At 41.3% G+C, this 19,657-nt stretch overlaps 1 protein-coding gene across 3 annotated transcripts in view; it reads right to left on the minus strand.

Annotated features, from left to right (window-relative positions):
• The window catches only part of RUNDC3B (RUN domain containing 3B), a 34,105-nt gene extending 23,414 nt beyond the window's left edge, over positions 1-10,691 (minus strand). For all 3 annotated transcript variants that reach the window (XM_060782319.2, XM_060782320.2, XM_060782318.2), the window contains exons 1-2: positions 10,330-10,691; positions 694-809 (exon numbers count right to left, since the gene is read on the minus strand). In XM_060782319.2, the coding sequence (XP_060638302.2) occupies positions 694-809; positions 10,330-10,436 (223 nt within the window). In that variant the 5' untranslated portion in view covers positions 10,437-10,691. The remainder of the gene's footprint in view (positions 1-693; positions 810-10,329) is intronic.
• Between the last annotated feature and the right edge of the window lie 8,966 nt (positions 10,692-19,657).

Here is a 19,657-nt window from a genome sequence, read left to right on the forward strand (position 1 = left end):
CCTCATCAGCTACCCCTGGTATGTTAAAAAAAGTTTAAGCTGAAGTTTAAATGAGCCAGGAAATAGTTTTTCCTGGGTATTACTGCTGATCTAGGATCAATAATCTAGGATCATTGGGTTCAAACCATGCTTGATGGGGCAGTGATTATCTTAAAATCCTGGGTCAGAACTCAGAGATCTTGGTGGATGACAATGTAAGTTAAAAACAAAAAAACCAAAAAAAAACCCCTCATAATACTACCAGAATTAAAAACATATAATCATTCAAATTAAAATATTAATTAAAATACTTTAAAAACATGCTTAATGATGATAATAATAATACAGCATACTCCCATTAAAAGGCATATATAATGATCAATTAATAGTAAGAAACCTGGATAAACAGAAAGGTCTCTCTCAGCCAGCAGAAGAGATCGGTCAAAAGGACAAACAAGCCTCAAAATTGATTATGACAAAGTCATCACAAACACATCAGTCTAAATCAGTGGTTCTCTACCTGTGGGTCCCCAACTCCCAGAAATCCCAGTCAGTTTACCAGCTGTTAGGATTTCTGGGAGTTGAAGGCCAAAACATCTGGGGACCCACAGGTTGAGAACCACTGGTCTAAATCTTAGTTACACATCCTTAGACAGAAAGGATTGTTGTGGGGGGGGGGGGCGGGACCAACCTATCAAAGCAGCATTTAAATACCTTTAAGGCGATGGCTTAGAATTTGTTCCAGAATGGCTGCAAAATTGTTGAATTCAGGAGAAGAATCATCAATAGTTTCAAAACAGGATCGATCAATAAGTGTTTTGATAGAAAACCTATGGAATATGAAAAGCAGGAAACTATTTTTATAATGCATCCTGGACTGCATAATACTTTAGGGAAAGATGTTCCCTCAAACTGACATACATCACTGACATTTAGAAAATTCTATATGTTTTCAAATTAAGTTGATTATAGTCCCTCTTATTTTTGGACACTCTTTATCACTCTGCAGTGTGCAACCCAGAAACTCATGTGTATCTTTTAAAACAGGTATGTTTTAGTTGTTTGGTTTACTGTAATTATTATTGTTTGTACTGCTGAACAAAAACAGGCTTATTTATTTAATGTATGGAACTGGCCATTTTTATAGTAAGTCATTCTGTTAACAAATATCAGCAGAATGTTTTCCCTTGAAACCAAAATGCATTCAATCATCAGATACATTTTAAATACTTAAAATGAATGTTTAGGTAAGAAAAGTTGACAAGTAATTACAGGTACATGTATATCTACTTAAATTCCTTCATATTTAAGCTCCTGAGCTTATCCCGCTCCTTAGGCACAATTTATTCCATTCCAAAATGACAATAGTTATAGTGATTATTAAGAATGAAAATGAAACTCTGAGAGGCTTCCCACAGGAGAAATAATCCTTTATATAAGCTGCTAGATATTGTTGAAAAGAATTGTTTGTCAAATTTATCAGGTTTTACAACAGAGAAAAAATTTAAATATTTTCAGTACTGTATTGCCATATCTGATAAAAAAATTCCCTGACGTTTGGAGGAAAATCAAGCAAGACTTACAGAGGGCACTTCCACACAGCCATATAACCAAGAATATAAAGGCAGAAAATACTTTTAAATTAATTTTCCATCTGCTATGATTCTCAGATTGATAATGTTTAAAATAAAGCTCTGGTTATATAGTATATTTTCTGGTAGAAAATTTTATAAGTATCAGTAAAGCTGAGACTATTAGTTGCTTAGAAACCATTTCAACTTGCTAAAAGTAGCAAGCAAGTGCATAATTGCTTTTGCTGAAGAACAGGATCAATATATGATAGATAGAAAGATTAATCTATAGTTATGGAACAATTGTAAGACGCGCCTCCCTCTTAGAGCAGAGGAAGGGAAAACAAGACTGCATAGCCTTGCTTTCCTTTATTCTTTTTAAAGCATGATGAATTATGGTACCGACCAACAATAAGATACAAAGTGACACAAATCTGCAAGATGAAGGAAACGGAATGGGACATGTGGAGACCTATTATTGGAATTTTGTGAAGCATACAAGAATTCTGGGCCAAATTTTATATCATTCTGTCTATGCAGGCTTCCATACATTTTACCATCCCACAAAATAATGGATGACTGGTGCCTGAATATTCCACATTAATCACCAATACACTACCACTATATTAAATCCAAATCTTTTACTGCAACATAGCATTTACAGTTTTCTTGCAAATTTCCCAACTTCTATTTTATTAATGCAGATTGAACACCACAAAGATGAGGAATCTTGCAGTACAAAGCCTGAAAAACTCACTGGTTTTAGGCTGTTGACTTTGAGGAAGGGAATTAATTAGAGGACCCTCATGAACCCTTTTTGATCACCTTCTCATCTGATGATTAAAATACATTCCAGAACTGACATTAGAACTATTATTCAAACAAAACAGTAAGAAGTAAAGAAAAGGCATGATTACTATCCCCACTATATAAAAGGAGCCTTGCAATTATGTAATTGAGGTAAACAAAAGTTCAATTTCCAGTTCAAGACAGCTGTGCAATTGTAAATGAGAAACAAGAACAAACCAATGACGAAAACACATAAAGAGCAATGCTAGATCTGACTAAAGGTCACTTTTGTCTCTGTTTGCACTGCAGCCATCAATTGCCTATAGAAAGCCTCCCCCCCCCCCCGCCCAACCCCAAAAACAATCCATGACTGTGACTTATATCTCCGCATGTCTTAGAGTGCTAGAAGCAAAGAAAATCTGTCTGAGATCTTCAGGCTAGCCATCTCGATTGAACAAAGATTCTGGTTCAGGAAGATTTTGGTCCTTTGACACCATGATGGAATTTTGCAGCTGTGCAAATTCATAGCGGCAAGACCAGTGTGTCTTTGAAGATCAAATATGGGACAGAAGACTGGAAGAAAGCCATTCAAAAATGGGTTGCCCATTTATTGATAGGCCAATAAAGGATGTTCACATCTTTATTCTCCCTATGGTTTCTAACAACTATGTTACTGTTATTTTTATATAACATTAAGCAACATCATGAATGTGAACAATACATTAATTTTACACAGAAAAGCACGGGTTCGTTAACTGAAATCAGTAATTCAATCTGATATTTAGGTAGAACACAGTCTTCTTAACTGTTACCTCCCAATTGTTAGCTCCATGTGCCATGAATTTCAACTGTCCCTTACTGCTAAATTGAAAACCTTATTACACTAGTGCCACTCAAAGTGGCAGTATGTACGGTAATGCTGGTGTGTGAGCCATTAGCTCTTAGTTTCCAGGAAACAAAAAAAAAATTAGGCAATAGGCACAAATATGGTACCAGTTTCCTGGCACATTGGGGGGGGAATCCAATTTCCTTATTATATAACCTGAGAAGCACTGATGTGCATTATGAAATCATTATAATTTCTATTCCTAATTTTCTTTTTTCAGTTCTTTTCATGGAAATGAATGCTTTATGTCTCCTTGGTACCACTGTGATCTACAGAAGACAAAATGATTATTGTTTTACTAATATTGATGTTTATATCTGTGTTTACTGGGGGTTTTATCTGATTCTCGGGAGAGACAAAATCAAAGATTTTTAATAGAGTTCAGGCATTTCTTACAGTTCAGGGCCTTTGAAACATAAATTAAATTTGTAATTGTTTTCTGAATAAATAACATTCATAGTACTTTTATATCCAACCAACTTATATTTTACATCGATCTAAATTATATTTATTTTATGTTTCTAAAGTAACAAACCAACTCTGATTCTATAAAGGGTGGTAATATTGCTTTTCCTATTCCTCACCCCCCCCCCCCCCCAAGATTTAAAATAGTTCTCTTCATGGGATCAACAATACCAGAAAATTGTACACGCCTGTACTGTGTTAAAGCATTCCACAACAGACATATTTGTTGGGTAGTGAGAACACATTAAACAGAAAAGGTGAATAGCAACTTGTTTAACAAGAAGAACAAAAAGCACATTCTCTGAAAGATTATGATTGTGAGGAAGGATAGAGTAGAGGAAAAGATGGGAAATTTGCACATCTTTGCCTGGGTTTCTAGTACTGCAGCACAGTGTTCAGAAAAGGAAAATCACAGTTAGCAAGGTAACTGTTCTGCTTCACTAGCAAGGTATTAAATATATCTAAAATCCACCTCTTCCTATAAGCCGTCTTGCCACAATCAATCCCCCTTATTGCTTATTAAATAATAAGAGTGGAAATATGTGCAGTACAAATACCAGGTTCACATGCACTGCTCATAAATAAGAAAAACTGAACTATTCTGGCAAAAATTATGTAAACATCAGAAATCTATGCCTTTACATATAGTAATAATGATATAATAAAAACAAGGAATAACATAGAGCATCTTGGATCACAACAGAAATGCATCCACCACCACCACCACCACCACCACCACCACCCCCCCGAAAAGGAATACTGACTGCAATGTTGACTATGTGGGGGCTTGAGTGAGGATAATAATAAAAACTGCACAGTTTTAACAAGAAAAAAATACCAGCATCCCATCCCTTGTTGCACCGAGGAGTCGTTTAAAGGGGTAAGATTTAAAAAAAATTTTTTTTTCCAAACTTCTGATTAAAGTTTTGAATTCAAGTAACACAAAGGACCAGTGTTACTTTTTTCTGGATGAGCGATTTGAAAACTGACTGAACTAGCTGTTCCACTCTCACATGAGTTACATATGCAATTCACATGCTGTACCTGTCTTACACATATGCAAACTCAGCCAAATTTAAAGAAGAGACAGAGATGATTAGAGGATACCGGTTTCACCGTGCATTCTTTTTCAAAGCATGAGGGCTGTTCTCATCATTATTATTTTACTACCCGGAGAAGTGCTTGGGAAGAATTTTTAAAAGGCAATGAATATTGTATATTAATAAATCATTAATTTCTGATGCACTGTGGTAAGCCCACACAATACCTTTTTCCTGTGGCTAGTGAAAGGCGCAAGGGATGCCCATAACTGACATCAAAAAAGTGAAGGAAAATCTAATGCTCTACTTAATATACCAGAAATTTATGAGAAACAGGATGAAAACCACACAGACTGCTGCTCCTTTTGCAGATGGAAAGAGCCACCCTAGTGCACTGATGGAGAGGGGGGAATTTGGAAGCAAAATGGTTTGGTTTAGGACTGAGTCATGGAGATCACAGACTGCAAGTAAAATCGCTGGAGGGTATCTTCTCTTTTTCATGGTGTTGGAACACACATTCCACCAACCCAGTACCCATATGCTTTCATCATCCTCACTCAACACATTAAGACCATCACTAGGGCTGTTCCTATGATCCACACAAACCTGTTTTTCCACCCCAAATGTCCTACCATTCCAAGTATTAAGCATTCTCTGAGTACAGTGCATATAATCCCCACTGTCACAATTATAGGGAAGAGAACAATATGTCTGATGCAATTATTTCTTCCAGGCTGTCTTTGGTATAGAGATCTTCTTACCGCTCTTCATATTCCTGTTGCAGATAGATTGGAACAAGGGGAAAACATTAACTCCTATGGCTGGTGGCTGAGCAGTTTCTCCTACATGGCAAGTTTTCCCCCAATTGAGGTATTTAAATATTCCCCATTTTAAAATGGCAGTTACTCATTGATACAGGGGGAAAAACCCTAACTATACACTTATTGCAGTACTGTATTTGTAAAGAGGACTAGGTTTTTCCTCAGCTGTAAACTACACAACAGCCTATTTATTTCGCAGTTCAGAATTTCAATGCTACGATTCCATTTAACTGCTATGATTGTATTCACTGGAATTCTGGGATTGCCAATTTGGTGAGGCACTAGAGTTCTCTGTATGATAATTCTAATAAACCCTTTCCTGAATTGCAAATGCCAAGATTATATAGGATGGACAAGGGCAGGATAATTGTCCTATAATTGTGTAGTGTGAACCAGCCTCTATTTCCATAGTTTTAGCACTTCATATTCATATTCCTACTGCAAGGGTAGCAGCAAGATGTTCAAGTTATGCACAGAGCGAACTAGCTTGCTATGAAGAATGCTGACCAATATCACTATTGAAGAAAGATTTATCTCCCATTTCAATAAATAGCCTCTCTATATAGAGCAGCTAACAGATGAATAGATGAAGTAAACTAGTAGAAGGAATTTCACATATTGTTAGATTCCCTGGTGATATTCAGTGACACGCTTCATTGTGAAAACAATAACACCTGGTCAGACATCTTTGCCTTCATTGTAAAGGTGTTCACAAGGACAATCATTTACTTCTCCCCAATAGCATGAATCGTAGCCAATAGAAACCCAAGAACTCATAATATGGGAGCTAATCCTACCAAGGCATCTACAGCCTGGCTTTGGTTCTGTTTCTTCTAATCTATGGCAGTTGATTACCACTACTTCTGCAGGATCTGTTACTCTGTATTCTTCCCCCATCCTCTCACAGGTATAGCATTCAACACAGGTTAAGGGATAATTGAGATATGATTCAAGCACAATGCTGTAAAGCAAGTTAGAGAACGCTCTATAGGAACAACAAAAACTAAAATGGGAAAAATCAGAAAATTGCATATATATCTTAGCATTCATACAGGATAAAAGGGCCGAAAGAATGAGGCTGCTTCATGGCTACATATTAATTTGTAGTGTTTATATTTGTATTATATTGTGACTTCGAATTGTGGCTGGTTTGTAAGCCACCCTGAGTCCCTCCTTGGGGGTTGAGATGGGCGGGATAGAAATATTGGAAATAAAATAAATAATACATTGGTCACAGACACTTTATTCCACGATATTGTCACAGGGCTATATTGGTCTTATCTAAGAGGAATTGATGCAGGTGTTTCTAACAATTGACAGGTCTGAAAACAGGAGGAATAAGAAAATAAGTTTCTGCAGATAGGTTTAAGGGGCAGCATAATGACGATGCTCTAATAAGGAAGGAGAAATTATCTGTTCTGACAACCCACAGAAGTCTGTTGAGAAGAGTTTAATTTCTCTTTAACATGTATGAGCACACCTTCCAGTGTGTTATTCAAAGCCAACATTATAAAAATGTGGAAATATTTCCCCTCTACTCCACATATATCAACAGAAGAATTTGGGCATTCCCCCCTTTGCTGGCAACTGCAAGGAAAGGTCCAGGAGGTATGTATTCTGTATTAAGATTACACTCTGTACATACTGTAAACCCCAGGGAGATTTTTTATTTATATTTGTTGAAAAGTATTTGGATGGCTAACACTGCAGAGAGGCACCAACAGAGAGTATAAAGTATGTCCCATATATATATATATGCACCCTTTTACAGCTAGCAGTAGCTATGGTACTTATTTTACAGCTAAGTATTTAAAAATAAAAATTGTAATCATAATTTAATCAAAGTCACATTTTTTCTTAAATTACTTTTATGTAACAGCTGTACACTTCTTACATCACCCAAGCACAGAGTTGCACTTCTCTACTCTTGGAATTTTGACAAAGTGGTGTCAAACTACATTAATCCTACAGGATAAATGCACCTTCGTTGATGTTTTGGAAAAAGCTGCAAAAATCTAGGATTATAAAGTGTTAAGGGTATATACATTTTGGGACACCCTGTATACGAGAGAGAGAGAGAGAGAGAGAGATGCACATCTGTATACAGATTGAGCATGCCCTATGGTATTCGAAAATCAGAAATACTCAAACATTATGCAAATGAGTGACCGAGATAGCATACCTTTCCTTTCTGATGGTTCCATGTACACAAACTTTGCTTCATGAACATTTTAAACATTGAATAGCAAATTACCTTCAGATTTTGTGTATAGTTGTTTATGACATAAAATTTTCAATTTTAGACTTGAGTCCCATCTTCATGATATCTCAGCGTGCATATATACAATCACAAAATACGAAAAAAAAAACCTGAAATCCTTCTTATTCCAAGCGCTTCAGAAAAGGGATATTCAATCTATCTGTATTCACTAGGAGTATTTAGACCTAAGTCTGTGCATATAGTATATAGAAAGGTATATTCTTGATTGTAGAATGTGTATGGAGTATATTCTAGGTGGAAGCATGGAGTACATATGTATATCTTTGATGGAAGTGTATGTGTGGGGTTTATCCTAGAGTAGATAGAACTATATGTATGGTGTATTTTTCTAGGTAGAAGCCTATGTTTTTGTTTTTATTGGTTTTTTGTCGTGTCAGGAGCGACTTGAGAAACTGCAATTTGTTTCTGGTGTGAGAGAATTGGCCGTCTGCAAGGACATTGCCCAGGGGACGCCTGGATGATTTGATGTTTTTATCATCCTTGTGGGAGGCTTCTCTCATGTCCCCGCATGAGGAGCTGGAGCTGATAGCGAGAGCTCATCCGCCTCTTCCCGGATTCGAACCTGTGACCTGCCGGTCTTCAGTCCTGCCAGCACAGGGGTTTAACCCACTGCACCACCGGGTGCTTCAGAAGTCTATGTGTGGGGTATACTTAATATACATGAATTTTAATGCATGTCGTTTGTTTAATCTCTGTTTTGTCTGTTTTAATATGTATTTTATAGAGATAAGTTTTAGGTGGCTTTTATGGAGGTACATTTTAACATATGCATTTCTAGTGTTTTTGCTGTGTTTTGTAAGCCGCCTTGAGCCACAAGGAGAATCAGGTAAGAAGTATTACATAGAGGATGGGATATCAATCATTTCTATATATTCTAGATAGAAATAGATGCATAGAGTATATTCCAGACCAGGCATGGGCAAACTTCAGATTTAGGTATAGATAAAACATCATAAAATCTTATTGGATTTATTTTCTGTGTGTTGCGATTTGCCCTTTTGATTTGTCTGTTTTAACTTTTTGGAAGTAAGTGTGATGACACTACGTACATTGTTCGTTTTGTTGTAAACTGACCCAAGTCCCCTTGGAGAGAGGGGGCAGGATATGAACAAAGCTTTATTATTAATATTAAAAGTATACGTATGGGGTAAGGAGAAAGGTATTGGGTATACAGATTGATATATATCCAGATTGCTCACTGGAGCAGTGTACAGGCAACATACAAACCCCCTGCTGCATCAGCTCCACTGGCTGCCAATTTGCTATAGAGCACAATTCAAAGTGCTGGCTTTAGCCTATAAAGCCCTTAACGGTTCTGCCCCAGCTTACCTGTCCTAACTATCTCCCTTTATGATCCACCTCAGATCTTCTGGGGAGGCCCTGCTCTTGGTCCCACCTCCTTTGCAGGTGCGGTTGGTGGGAACGAGAGACAGGGCCTTCTCAGTGGTGCCTCTCAGCTATAGAACTGCCTTCCCAGGGAAATTAGATCAGCTCCTTCCCTCCTAGTTCCTGGCTATGAAACTAAGCATTTGAAGAGTAGTACAGCACACTGGGCTGCTATGAAGTGGTTGTAATATAATTGGAATGGCTCCTGGATTACGATTTTGGGTCTTTGTGTTATGTTTTTAATAGTTTATTTTAATTTATTGGAATGTTATGGGTTTTTTATGGTTTTCTATTAACTTCAATGTGTAGTATTGTGTTTATGTTTATTGTGGAACTGAATTACTACCAATTTGGAAGCTGCTCTGCAGGCCCGTAGCCAGGATTTTGATTTGGGGGGTGCTGAGTTTGGTTCAAAAAAAGGGGGGGGGGTGAGGATCTACCCTAGCAAACCTTTTGTTTTGTTATCCCAATAGCCCCATGCATATGGGATATATTGAGCATGGTGATCAGATCATGATATGAATAAACATAACAGTTTTAATAATGTACCAATAAAGCCTTTTTGCGGACCACCCTTGAGAATTTCAGGGGGGGGAGGGCTGAAGCCCCTCAAATCCCCCCCCAACCCGGCTACATGCCTGCCTCTCTGCGTACCCTTTGGGGTCGAGATAGTGCGGGGTAAAATGTAATATGATTGGAATGGTTCCTGGATTACGACTTCAGGTCTTTTGTGTTCTGTTTTTAACAGTTTATTTAATGTATTGATATGTTATGGCTTTTTAATGATTTTTCTATTGATTTTAATGTATAACACACATTGTATTTGTATGTTTATGTTTATTGCGGCATTGAATTATTGCAAATATCTTAGGTTATAAGTACAATTATATGTATGGGAGATAGTACAGTGGGTATATTCTAGATAGAACAGGAATGGGCAAACTTTGGCCCTCCAGGTGTTTTGGACTACAACTCCCATAATTCCTAACAGCCGGTAGGCTGTTAGGAATTATGGGAGTTGTAGTCCAAAACACCTGGAGGGCCAAAGTTTGCCCATTCCTGCGACATTTTAGATAGAGATGCATGTCTAGATGCTGGAGATGCTGCTCACCTGCAGACGGTGATGAGGTTCCGCCTCTCGACGGTGGCGTTGCGGGAATAGACGCTTTTCCTCCGGGAGGAGGAGGAATGGAGTCCCCCGAGGTTGAAAGACGCCATCTCTCCGCGGAGAAAGAGGCAGGCAGGCAGGTGCCTTTGTTCCGGGAGATGGAGACGGAGAGGACGCTCTCCTCCGTCAGCGCCGCCTCAGGAAAAGAAGCCAAGGGAAAGGGGAGGGGGCCTTCTTCCTCCTCCGCCCTCCCTCCGCTCTTCAAAACAGCTGATCCGCACCTCAGGAATCGCCTCTAGAAAGGAAAAAAGCAGCTGCACAGCCGGGACTGCGGCGCACCGGGCCGGCCAGCCAATCGCGAGGCGTTGGGGGCGGGGCTTAGGGAAGACTGGCAGAGCGGGGGGGGTGCCTCCTCGCGTTTGGAGCGGAGGCGGCGCGCGCTTCCAACCGGCGCAGCTGTCAGTCAAGGAAGAAAGAGAGTGGGGAAGAACCAATAGAGGGCGATGTTAGGGCAGGGAGTGAGCGCTGAGGGGAATCCTAGCGCCCTTCCACACAGCCCTATATCCCAGAATATCAAGGCAGAAAATCCCACAATATCTGCTTTGAACTGGGTTATCTGAGGGCTCTTCCACATAGCCCTCTATTGCAGAATATCAAGGCAGAAAATTCCACAATATCTGCTTTGAACTGGGTTGTCTGAGGGCTCGTCTACACAGCCCTCTATCGCAGAATATCAAGGCAGAAAATCCCACAATATCTGCTTTGAACTGGGTTATCTGAGGGCTCTTCCACATAGCCCTCTATTGCAGAATATCAAGGCAGAAAATCCCACAATATCTGCTTTGAACTGGGTCCACCACATTATCTGAGTGTGGGCATAGAAAACCCAGTTCAAAGCAGATATTGAGGGATTTCCTACCTTGATATAGGGCAGTGTGGAAGGGCCCCAAGCTGCTGCCTCAGGGCCTTTCCACACAGTCCTATATCCCAGAATATCAAGGCAGAAAATCCCACAATATCTGCTTTGAACTGGGTTATCTGTGTCCACACTCAGATATTGTGGGATTTCCTACCTTGTGTCTGCGCCCAACACCACTGGAGAAATTACACTGCTTAGCCGGTATTGCACCACCTGACATCCGCCGGGAAGTAGCAGCCAATAGTGAAAGGACCAAGGCAGAGACATCTCCAGCTCATCCCCTGTTTGGGTATCAGCCAGCACGTCAACAACTTAAATCAAGACATAGTTTTCTTAGATCTACAGAGACACTCGCTGGAACACCCCAGCAAGCGAGAGTCCAAAAGTGGCTGGCCCAAACCCAGCACCTCAATCCATGGGTGATACCAGATGAGAGACTCCCCCCTGGGCACTCAGAAGACTGGGCGACTTGGAAGGCGCTGAACAGACTGCGCTCTGGCACCACGAGATGCAGAGCCAATCTTAAGAAATGGGGCTACAGGGTGGAATCCTCGGCATGCGAGTGCGGAGAAGAACAAACCACTGACCACCTGCTGCAATGCTCCCTGAGCCCTGCCACATGCACAATGGAGGACCTTCTTGCAGCAACCCCAGAGGCACTCCAAGTGGCCAGATACTGGTCAAAGGACATTTAACCAACTACCGAATTTGCAAAATCTCTCTGTGTGTTTTTTCTTTTTCTTTTTAATCTGTGTGTTTGTTTTGCTCTGTTAGAATTGTCATACAATGGTATGGTTGCTGATGACACGATAAATAAATAAATACCTTAATATGCTGGGATATAGGGCAGTGTGGAAGGGCCCCAAGCTACTGCCTCAGGGCCTTTCCACACAGCCCTATATCCCAGAATATCAAGACAGAAAATCCCACAATATCTGCTTTGAACTGGGTTATCTGAGCACACTCAGATAATGTGGGATTTTCTGCCCTCAGGACTCTTCCACACAGCCATATAATCCAGAATATCAAGTCAGGAAATCCTGCAATATCTGCTTTGAATTGGAATATATGGTAGTGTGACTCAGATAACCCAGTTCAAAGCCGTTATTGTAGGATTTGCCATCTTGATATTTTGGTTTCCCTGCGTGGTCACTGCAATTTACACATATATGGTAATATCCGGCGCTCGCGCCGGCAGCAACGGAAAGTTCACGAGACTAAAATATCAGTTGGAGCAGCCCCTCCCGCCCCCCTCTCCTCTATAAATAGCCCTCCTGAGAGGCTGCGGTCAGTTCTTTAAATCCGCGCTAAAAAGGCAGCATCAAAGAAAGCGAGAGACTTTAATAATGACTACAACTTCTTTCAAAAAGTGTGTTTCATGTCCGAATAAATATCCAGACAATGATGCACACACACAGTGTCTTGTCTGCTTGGGAGAGGAACATCTCTCCCAAGCGTGTGATGTTTGCAGAGCCTTTACGCCACAAACAAGAAAAAATAGAGAATTGCGTTTAAAGGCGGCGCTTTATGAGCAGGCTCTGCTCCCTCCGATGGAGGATTCAACAGATAAGGCAGATCCTATCCTAAAGAAAAAGAAAGTAATAAAATTACATAAGATTAAAGCCAGCAAGCCCTCCGAAAGAGGTGAAGTGGCTCCAAATTCTCAAACAAAGAAGCCACAAAACCCCTCTAAGGAGGGAGAGGTGGCCATGCTTAACCAACAGCCGAATAAAATGGCGACTGTGACGCACAGTGAAGAGAAAAATGAAGGGGCGACCCTTCAATTACCTTCCGAAGCATGTCCAAAGCTCCTGACGCCATTGGGTGCTTCGGCTTCGGCACCAGCTTTAGCCCAAGGCCCCAGCGATACCGTGGCTTCGGTATCGGAAGCCCTCTCTTCACCAGCCAGAAGGCTGCAGACGCCTCCTCGACGCGCTCGGGACCGAGCGCCATCGCGCAGCGTAGCGAAAAGCGGAGGACGCCGGCGTCGAAGCCGCTCGGCGCCGAGAGAAGCAAGCTCCTCCTCTGACTCCTCCCCTTTAAGGAAGCAAGGCAAGAGAGGGAGGACTCAGGAAGGCTCAGGAAGTAACTCCCATTCATCCAGATGGGTGGATGGGCATTGTCAGCCTTCGTCCTCTGCTGTGAACCAAGGCAGCCAAGGCTGGAAGGATAGTATTAATAGTAACCAATGCCAGCCAATACCTCCATTTATGCCTTATGGAGGTTTTAACCAAGGGGGTCAATCACAGCCTCTTCTTCCCTTTATGAGTCAAGGAGGCATGATTCAGGGAAATCAGTGCCAGCCCTCCCAAATGTTTATACAAGGAGGGCAGTTTCAACCCCCACCTCCCTTTATGAATCAAGGAGGTTTTTGGCAGATGGCGCCTAATGGACAAATGTTTTATTGTGGGGCACCTATGCTCACGCAATGGCCCTCATCAAATACCAATGTGACTACTGTGTCCTCTATTGATCAGACTCAAAAGAGAAAGACACATTCTACTAGGGCTAAGAAGACTCACGCTTTAGCCTCCGAACCAGTAGTTCTGCAGGACCATTTGTCACCTCTTGCACATGTTCAGGAACCGCAAGTGGATGAATGTCCTTCCTCTGAGGAAGATGTTACCATTCAAGATAATTATGGTGAAATAGAGCAGGATGTTCCCAATGAAGAATTCACGAAATTCACTTCATTAATAAATAGAATGGTCCGTGCACTCGATCTTCCAACTCCAAAACAACCGGAGTCAGTGGAAGACCCAATGTTCCCTGCTGAGCAACAGGAGTCTGTGACTACGACCGCTCTTCCAGCGCTACCTTATTTATTGAAACTTACTAAAACAACTGAAGGTTCTCCTTCATTGACCCCTGCAATCCCAAGGAAGGTGGACAACCTTTATAGGATTGATTTACCATCATCAAGTTGGATAGCTAGACCGCCTATCCCTAATACGGTTATAGCCGAGGTAGTGAATGGTCAAAAGGGCAAGAAGTTAAATCCTACCCCTTCTGATAAAGAAGGAAGAAAGGTGGATGCTATGGGTAAAAAGGCCCACATGGCCGCTGGACTCTTTACTAGGATGGCTCATTATGCCACTTATATGAGCGCCTATCAGACTCATTTATGGAATAAAGTGATCCCATACATAGACCTCATTCCAGAAAACGAACAACGTTTTCCACGAGCATTCCACTCAGAAGCTCTACTTTTAGCAAAGTACCAAAAGGACTTCGCCAAACATATGGCTGAAACTGCTGGGAAGATTTTTAGTAACGCTACTTCAATAAGAAGACATGCTTGGCTACGTGCGTCAGCTCTATCGGAGGAAGGACGTACTCTGGCAGAACACTTACCTCTACATGAAGACGGCCTCTTTCATCCTACGACAGATGAAAAATTAAAACATAATCAGGAAATGAAAAAAACAATGCAGATATATGGCTTTCCAAGACAAGGATACTTCCAACAAAAACCTCGTTGGCAGTCGTCTACATCATACTTTAGAAGAAATTCTGGTAATTTTTATGGAGGCCAGCAGCGTCAACGTGCGCCTCTGAATACTAAGCCTTACGTTCCGCGAAAGCAAACCTACGGGCAAAGAAACAGGTTCCAGCCTTACCAGAATAAGCCCAACCGCCAAGGGGGAAACAAGCAGCGTTTTTGACATTCTCTCTATAGGCAATGGGAAATCCAGTTTGCCTACTTTAAATCCTTCTGTTTCAATGCAGAGTTGTAACTTTACTGTTTGTAAGAATCTGAACACTGTTAGTTCAGAGTTACCTTATTTTGGGGCACGTTTAGCCCCTTTTTATGATGCATGGTCAAGTATCACTACTGACTCTTGGGTGCTTCAAATTGTTAAAGTTGGCTATTTGATTGAGTTTAAGAGTTTGCCGCCTGTCGGTCTAGTTAAGACCACGCCTCCTTCTCCAGCACTTTTAGAGGAGATTAAGATCTTACTATCTAAGGGAGCAATAAGTCCAATATCACCATCAGCGTATGGACAGTGTTTTTTCTCCCGTTATTTTTTAATTTCTAAGAAAGGAGGTGGCTTACGCCCCATATTGGATTTACGAGGGGTGAATAATTTTATAAATTCTAGAAAGTTTCGTATGGTTTCACTTAAGACGATTCTTCCTTTATTAAATAAAGATGTTTGGTTTGCATCAATAGACTTAAAAGATGCTTATTTTCATGTTTCCATTAATCAGCAACACCGTAGATACCTAGCCTTTAAAGTCGGTAATCAGGCCTTCCATTTTAACGTTTTGCCTTTCGGATTGGCTACTGCACCAAGGGTGTTTACAAAATGTATGGCCACAGTGGCGGCGTACCTCCGCACGTCTGGAATAACGATTTTTCCATACATTGATGATTGGCTGATTGTATCGAATTCGAGAGAGAGACTCCTATCACATATCGACAAAACGTTGTTTCTCCTCCAGTCCTTAGGTCTAATAGTGAACTGGGAGAAATCCAACCTCGTCCCGTCAAGACGAATGCAGTTCATCGGAGCACTCTTGGATTCGGAGACTCAGAAGGCATACTTACCCGACGACCGCTTCAAAAAACTGCAGGGTCTTATATATCAAATTGTAAAAAGAAACGTCGTAAGGGCCAAACAGATTCAAGTAATATTAGGGCATATGGCGTCGACGACTGCGGTGACTCCACATGCAAGACTACATTTCAGACCCCTTCAGTCCTGGTTCCTGTCGGTTTTCAACCCGTTGTTACACAGTTCCAGTATGCACCTGTCTTTGCCTGTGCAACAACGCGAACACCTTTTATGGTGGACGGAACGCCACAATGTTTGTGTTGGCCTTCCCTTTCATCAACCCAAGCCTTCCAAAATCCTAACAACAGACTCCTCACTCACGGGATGGGGAGCACATGTAGATGGGTTAACAACCCAGGGGACATGGACTTCTGTGGAAACCTCATACCACATAAATCTGTTAGAATTATTAGCAGTAGAGAAGGCACTGAAGGCTTTCGAACCAATTCTAAGGCAAAAAATAGTCCAACTAGTAACAGACAATACTACAGTAATGTATTATGTAAACAAACAAGGAGGAACTCATTCAAGGGGGTTACTAGAGATAACACTCAGGGTGTGGAATTGGTGTATAGACAGGGACATTCATCCCGTGGCAATACATCTGCCAGGGGAGCAGAATGTGTTAGCGGACTTTCTAAGCAGAAACCCCCTCACCTGTCACGAGTGGACTCTGAACAAACAGGTTGCAGCTCTACTATTTCGGGCGTGGGGCACACCGGAGTTAGATCTCTTTGCTTCGGCCCAGAACACACAATGTCATCTGTTTTGTGCCAGGAACTACCGAAATTCGATGCCCAATTGCCTGGGCGACGCATTTCTACTGCACTGGGGAGAGTGGAAGGTTTATGCGTTTCCTCCGTTTCCCCTCTTACATCGGGTGGTATCGAAACTAGCCCAAGACCAGGCTCAAGGGATCCTAGTCACCCCATGGTGGCCCAGACAACCATGGTTCTCCCTAGTAATGGAAATGTCCCAAAGGATTTTCAAACCACTTCCTCAGAGGGAAGACTTGCTGACAGAGAAGGACGGCCAGGTGTTATACCCGGATGTCCAGAATTTGAAGCTAACGGCTTGGCGTATATTTCCAGCCCAGTAAAATTAATTATGGAAGCAGCCCAAAGACAATCCACAAGAAGATCATACATCTATAAGTGGTCGAGATTTTCGAAATTTGCACAAAATAAAGGGGTAGATCCCGTTAAGGCTCCAACATCGTTGATATTAGATTTTTTGGCCCACTTGGTTGATTTGGGTTTATCCTGGTCATCTTTAAAATGCTATTTAGCAGCATTAGCCTGGTTTAGGAGGAAGGCAGGCTTGCCATCATGTTTTAGTGACCCGATGGTGTCACAATTCATGAAAGGCTTAAAGAATTTGAGGCCTCCAGTAGCACCAATTGCTCCTTCATGGAGTTTAGAGATAGTACTTTCGGCGTTGATCAAAGCCCCATTTGAACCATTGGCGACAGTGGGCATGACATATTTGACATGGAAAACAGCATTTTTGGTTGCTATAACGTCGGCACGTAGGGCGGGAGAATTGTGTGCCCTTAGGTGCGATGAACCCTATATGAGAATACATAGAGATAAGGTGGTTTTAAGACCTGATATATCCTTCCTACCGAAGGCTACAAGCAGGTTCCATATGTCACAGGAAATTATACTACCAGCCTTTTTTCAAGACCCAACCTCTTCTTTAGAGAAGAATTTGCATATGCTGGATGTACGTAGGGCTCTTGTATATTATATAGATAGAACCAAAGGTTGCAGAAAGACAACTAGGTTATTTTTGAAGTACAGAGAAGATTCTGTGGGACTTCCTGTTTCCTCACAGAGGTTTTCATCCTGGATTGTCTCGACCATTAAACTTGCTTACCAGTTGTGTAGGAAAGACTTACCTTTACAGGTTAAGGCGCATTCTACAAGGGCGATGGCCACATCGGCAGCGTTTTTGAAGGGCGTTCCACTTGATACCATCTGTAGAGCAGCCACTTGGTCCAGACCAACGACCTTTGTGAAACATTACAAGTTGGATGTGCAGTCGAAAGAGGATGCAGCATTTGGTAGAGCGGTGCTTTTCTCGGCTGTGGCATGACGCCCTCCGTCCGGGTTGCAGGTTAGCAGCTCGCTAGTCTACCATATATGTGTAAATTGCAGTGACCACGCAGGGAAAATATGGGTTGCTTACCTGTAAACATAGTTTCCCTAGTGGTCACCTGCAAATTTACACAACCCGCCCTTCCTCCCCTCCTGTTTGATTGTCATGCCCCAGCTCTTCTGTTTGCGATTTTAGCGACGGAAGAACTGACCGCAGCCTCTCAGGAGGGCTATTTATAGAGGAGAGGGGGGCGGGAGGGGCTGCTCCAACTGATATTTTAGTCTCGTGAACTTTCCGTTGCTGCCGGCGCGAGCGCCGGATATTACCATATATGTGTAAATTTGCAGGTGACCACTAGGGAAACTATGTTTACAGGTAAGCAACCCATATGTTACGTAGCTGTGTCAAAGGGCCCTTAATTGCCATGATTCAAAACTATAGCTTCCTAAGATCTACAATCAACCAACCAATCAATCAAACTTTATTTATATCCTGGCCTATCTCCCCATAGGGACTCCGTGCTGGTGCCTTATCAAACTACAACTCCCAAGATTCCTTAATAGCATCAAGCTATGGCTGCTCAAGTGGTGTCAAACTGTATTAATTCTACAATGTAGATGCAGTCTGAGTCTCTGGAAAGCCTCTTCACCATAAATTGAAGTGATGGCAAATGACAAGGTTTGGGCTCTTATTATTATCCAGGGCCCTTCCACACAGTCATATAACCCAGAATATCAAGACAGAAAATCCCACAATATCTGCTTTGTATTGGGTTATCTGAGTCCACACTGCTCTATATGCCACTTCAAAGCAGAAAATGTGGGATTTTATTCAGCTGTGTGGAAGGTGCCCCAGGCAGGCCCTGGCCTGGCCAAGTCAGTCAAAATATAAATAAAAAGGAAAATAATGAGATGTGAGAAGTAACCTGTCTTCTGTCGCCCCAAGCTTTTCGGACAAGAGACATTCAACCCGTATTTACTCACAAAAACTACTTACAGTGGGTGTAAAGGTCATGAGGAATGATCAAAACATACCTAAAGCAATTCTTGCTCTCTTTGATTTGTAAGAATGCCTACATCAACAAGAATGGCCGTTTGATTTACTGTACCTATGCTTTACTTTCTACTTTATGTTTCATATTAATGAGGATAAAATATTAATGTAGCAACTCATTTCTAGTTCACTGAAAGCAAGGAGATTATGGATAGGATGCATAGATCATAAGAAGTTTGGGCCTATCAATCAGAGTTTTCCAGACAGGTCATGTTGCTGACACACAGTTTAGACATGGATCATTTTGCGACACGGTAATTCAGTTTTACTAGCAAACAGGAGGTTAAACCAACCCCTTAGAAGTGATATAGACACATAACATAGATTGTAATAATGAAATGTATGAAAATATTTCATGTATGTTTTTAAAAAAAATATTTGAATTATGACTTATTTCATATAGTGGTTTCTTGTTACATTCACACTAACATGTCACAACACACAGTTTGGAAAGCTCTGATTTAAAATATAAATGAAATATTTATTTCCATCTAATGCAGTGGTTCCCAAACTGTGGTCAGTGGACCACCAGTGGTCCATATAAACTAAAATATGGTTCGCGGTCTCACCGTTACTACACCGTTGCAATGCAAGCAACTGGTCTCACGCAACCCTCTTATAGTGCTGAGGCTTATTAAATATGGTTTTCTGTGGGTGAGCAAATGGCAGCTACTGGATGGCATATGTTCTGTACCAGAAA

The sequence above is a fragment of the Anolis sagrei genome, chromosome 6 (assembly GCF_037176765.1).
Source record: "Anolis sagrei isolate rAnoSag1 chromosome 6, rAnoSag1.mat, whole genome shotgun sequence".
Lineage (NCBI taxonomy): Eukaryota > Metazoa > Chordata > Lepidosauria > Squamata > Dactyloidae > Anolis > Anolis sagrei.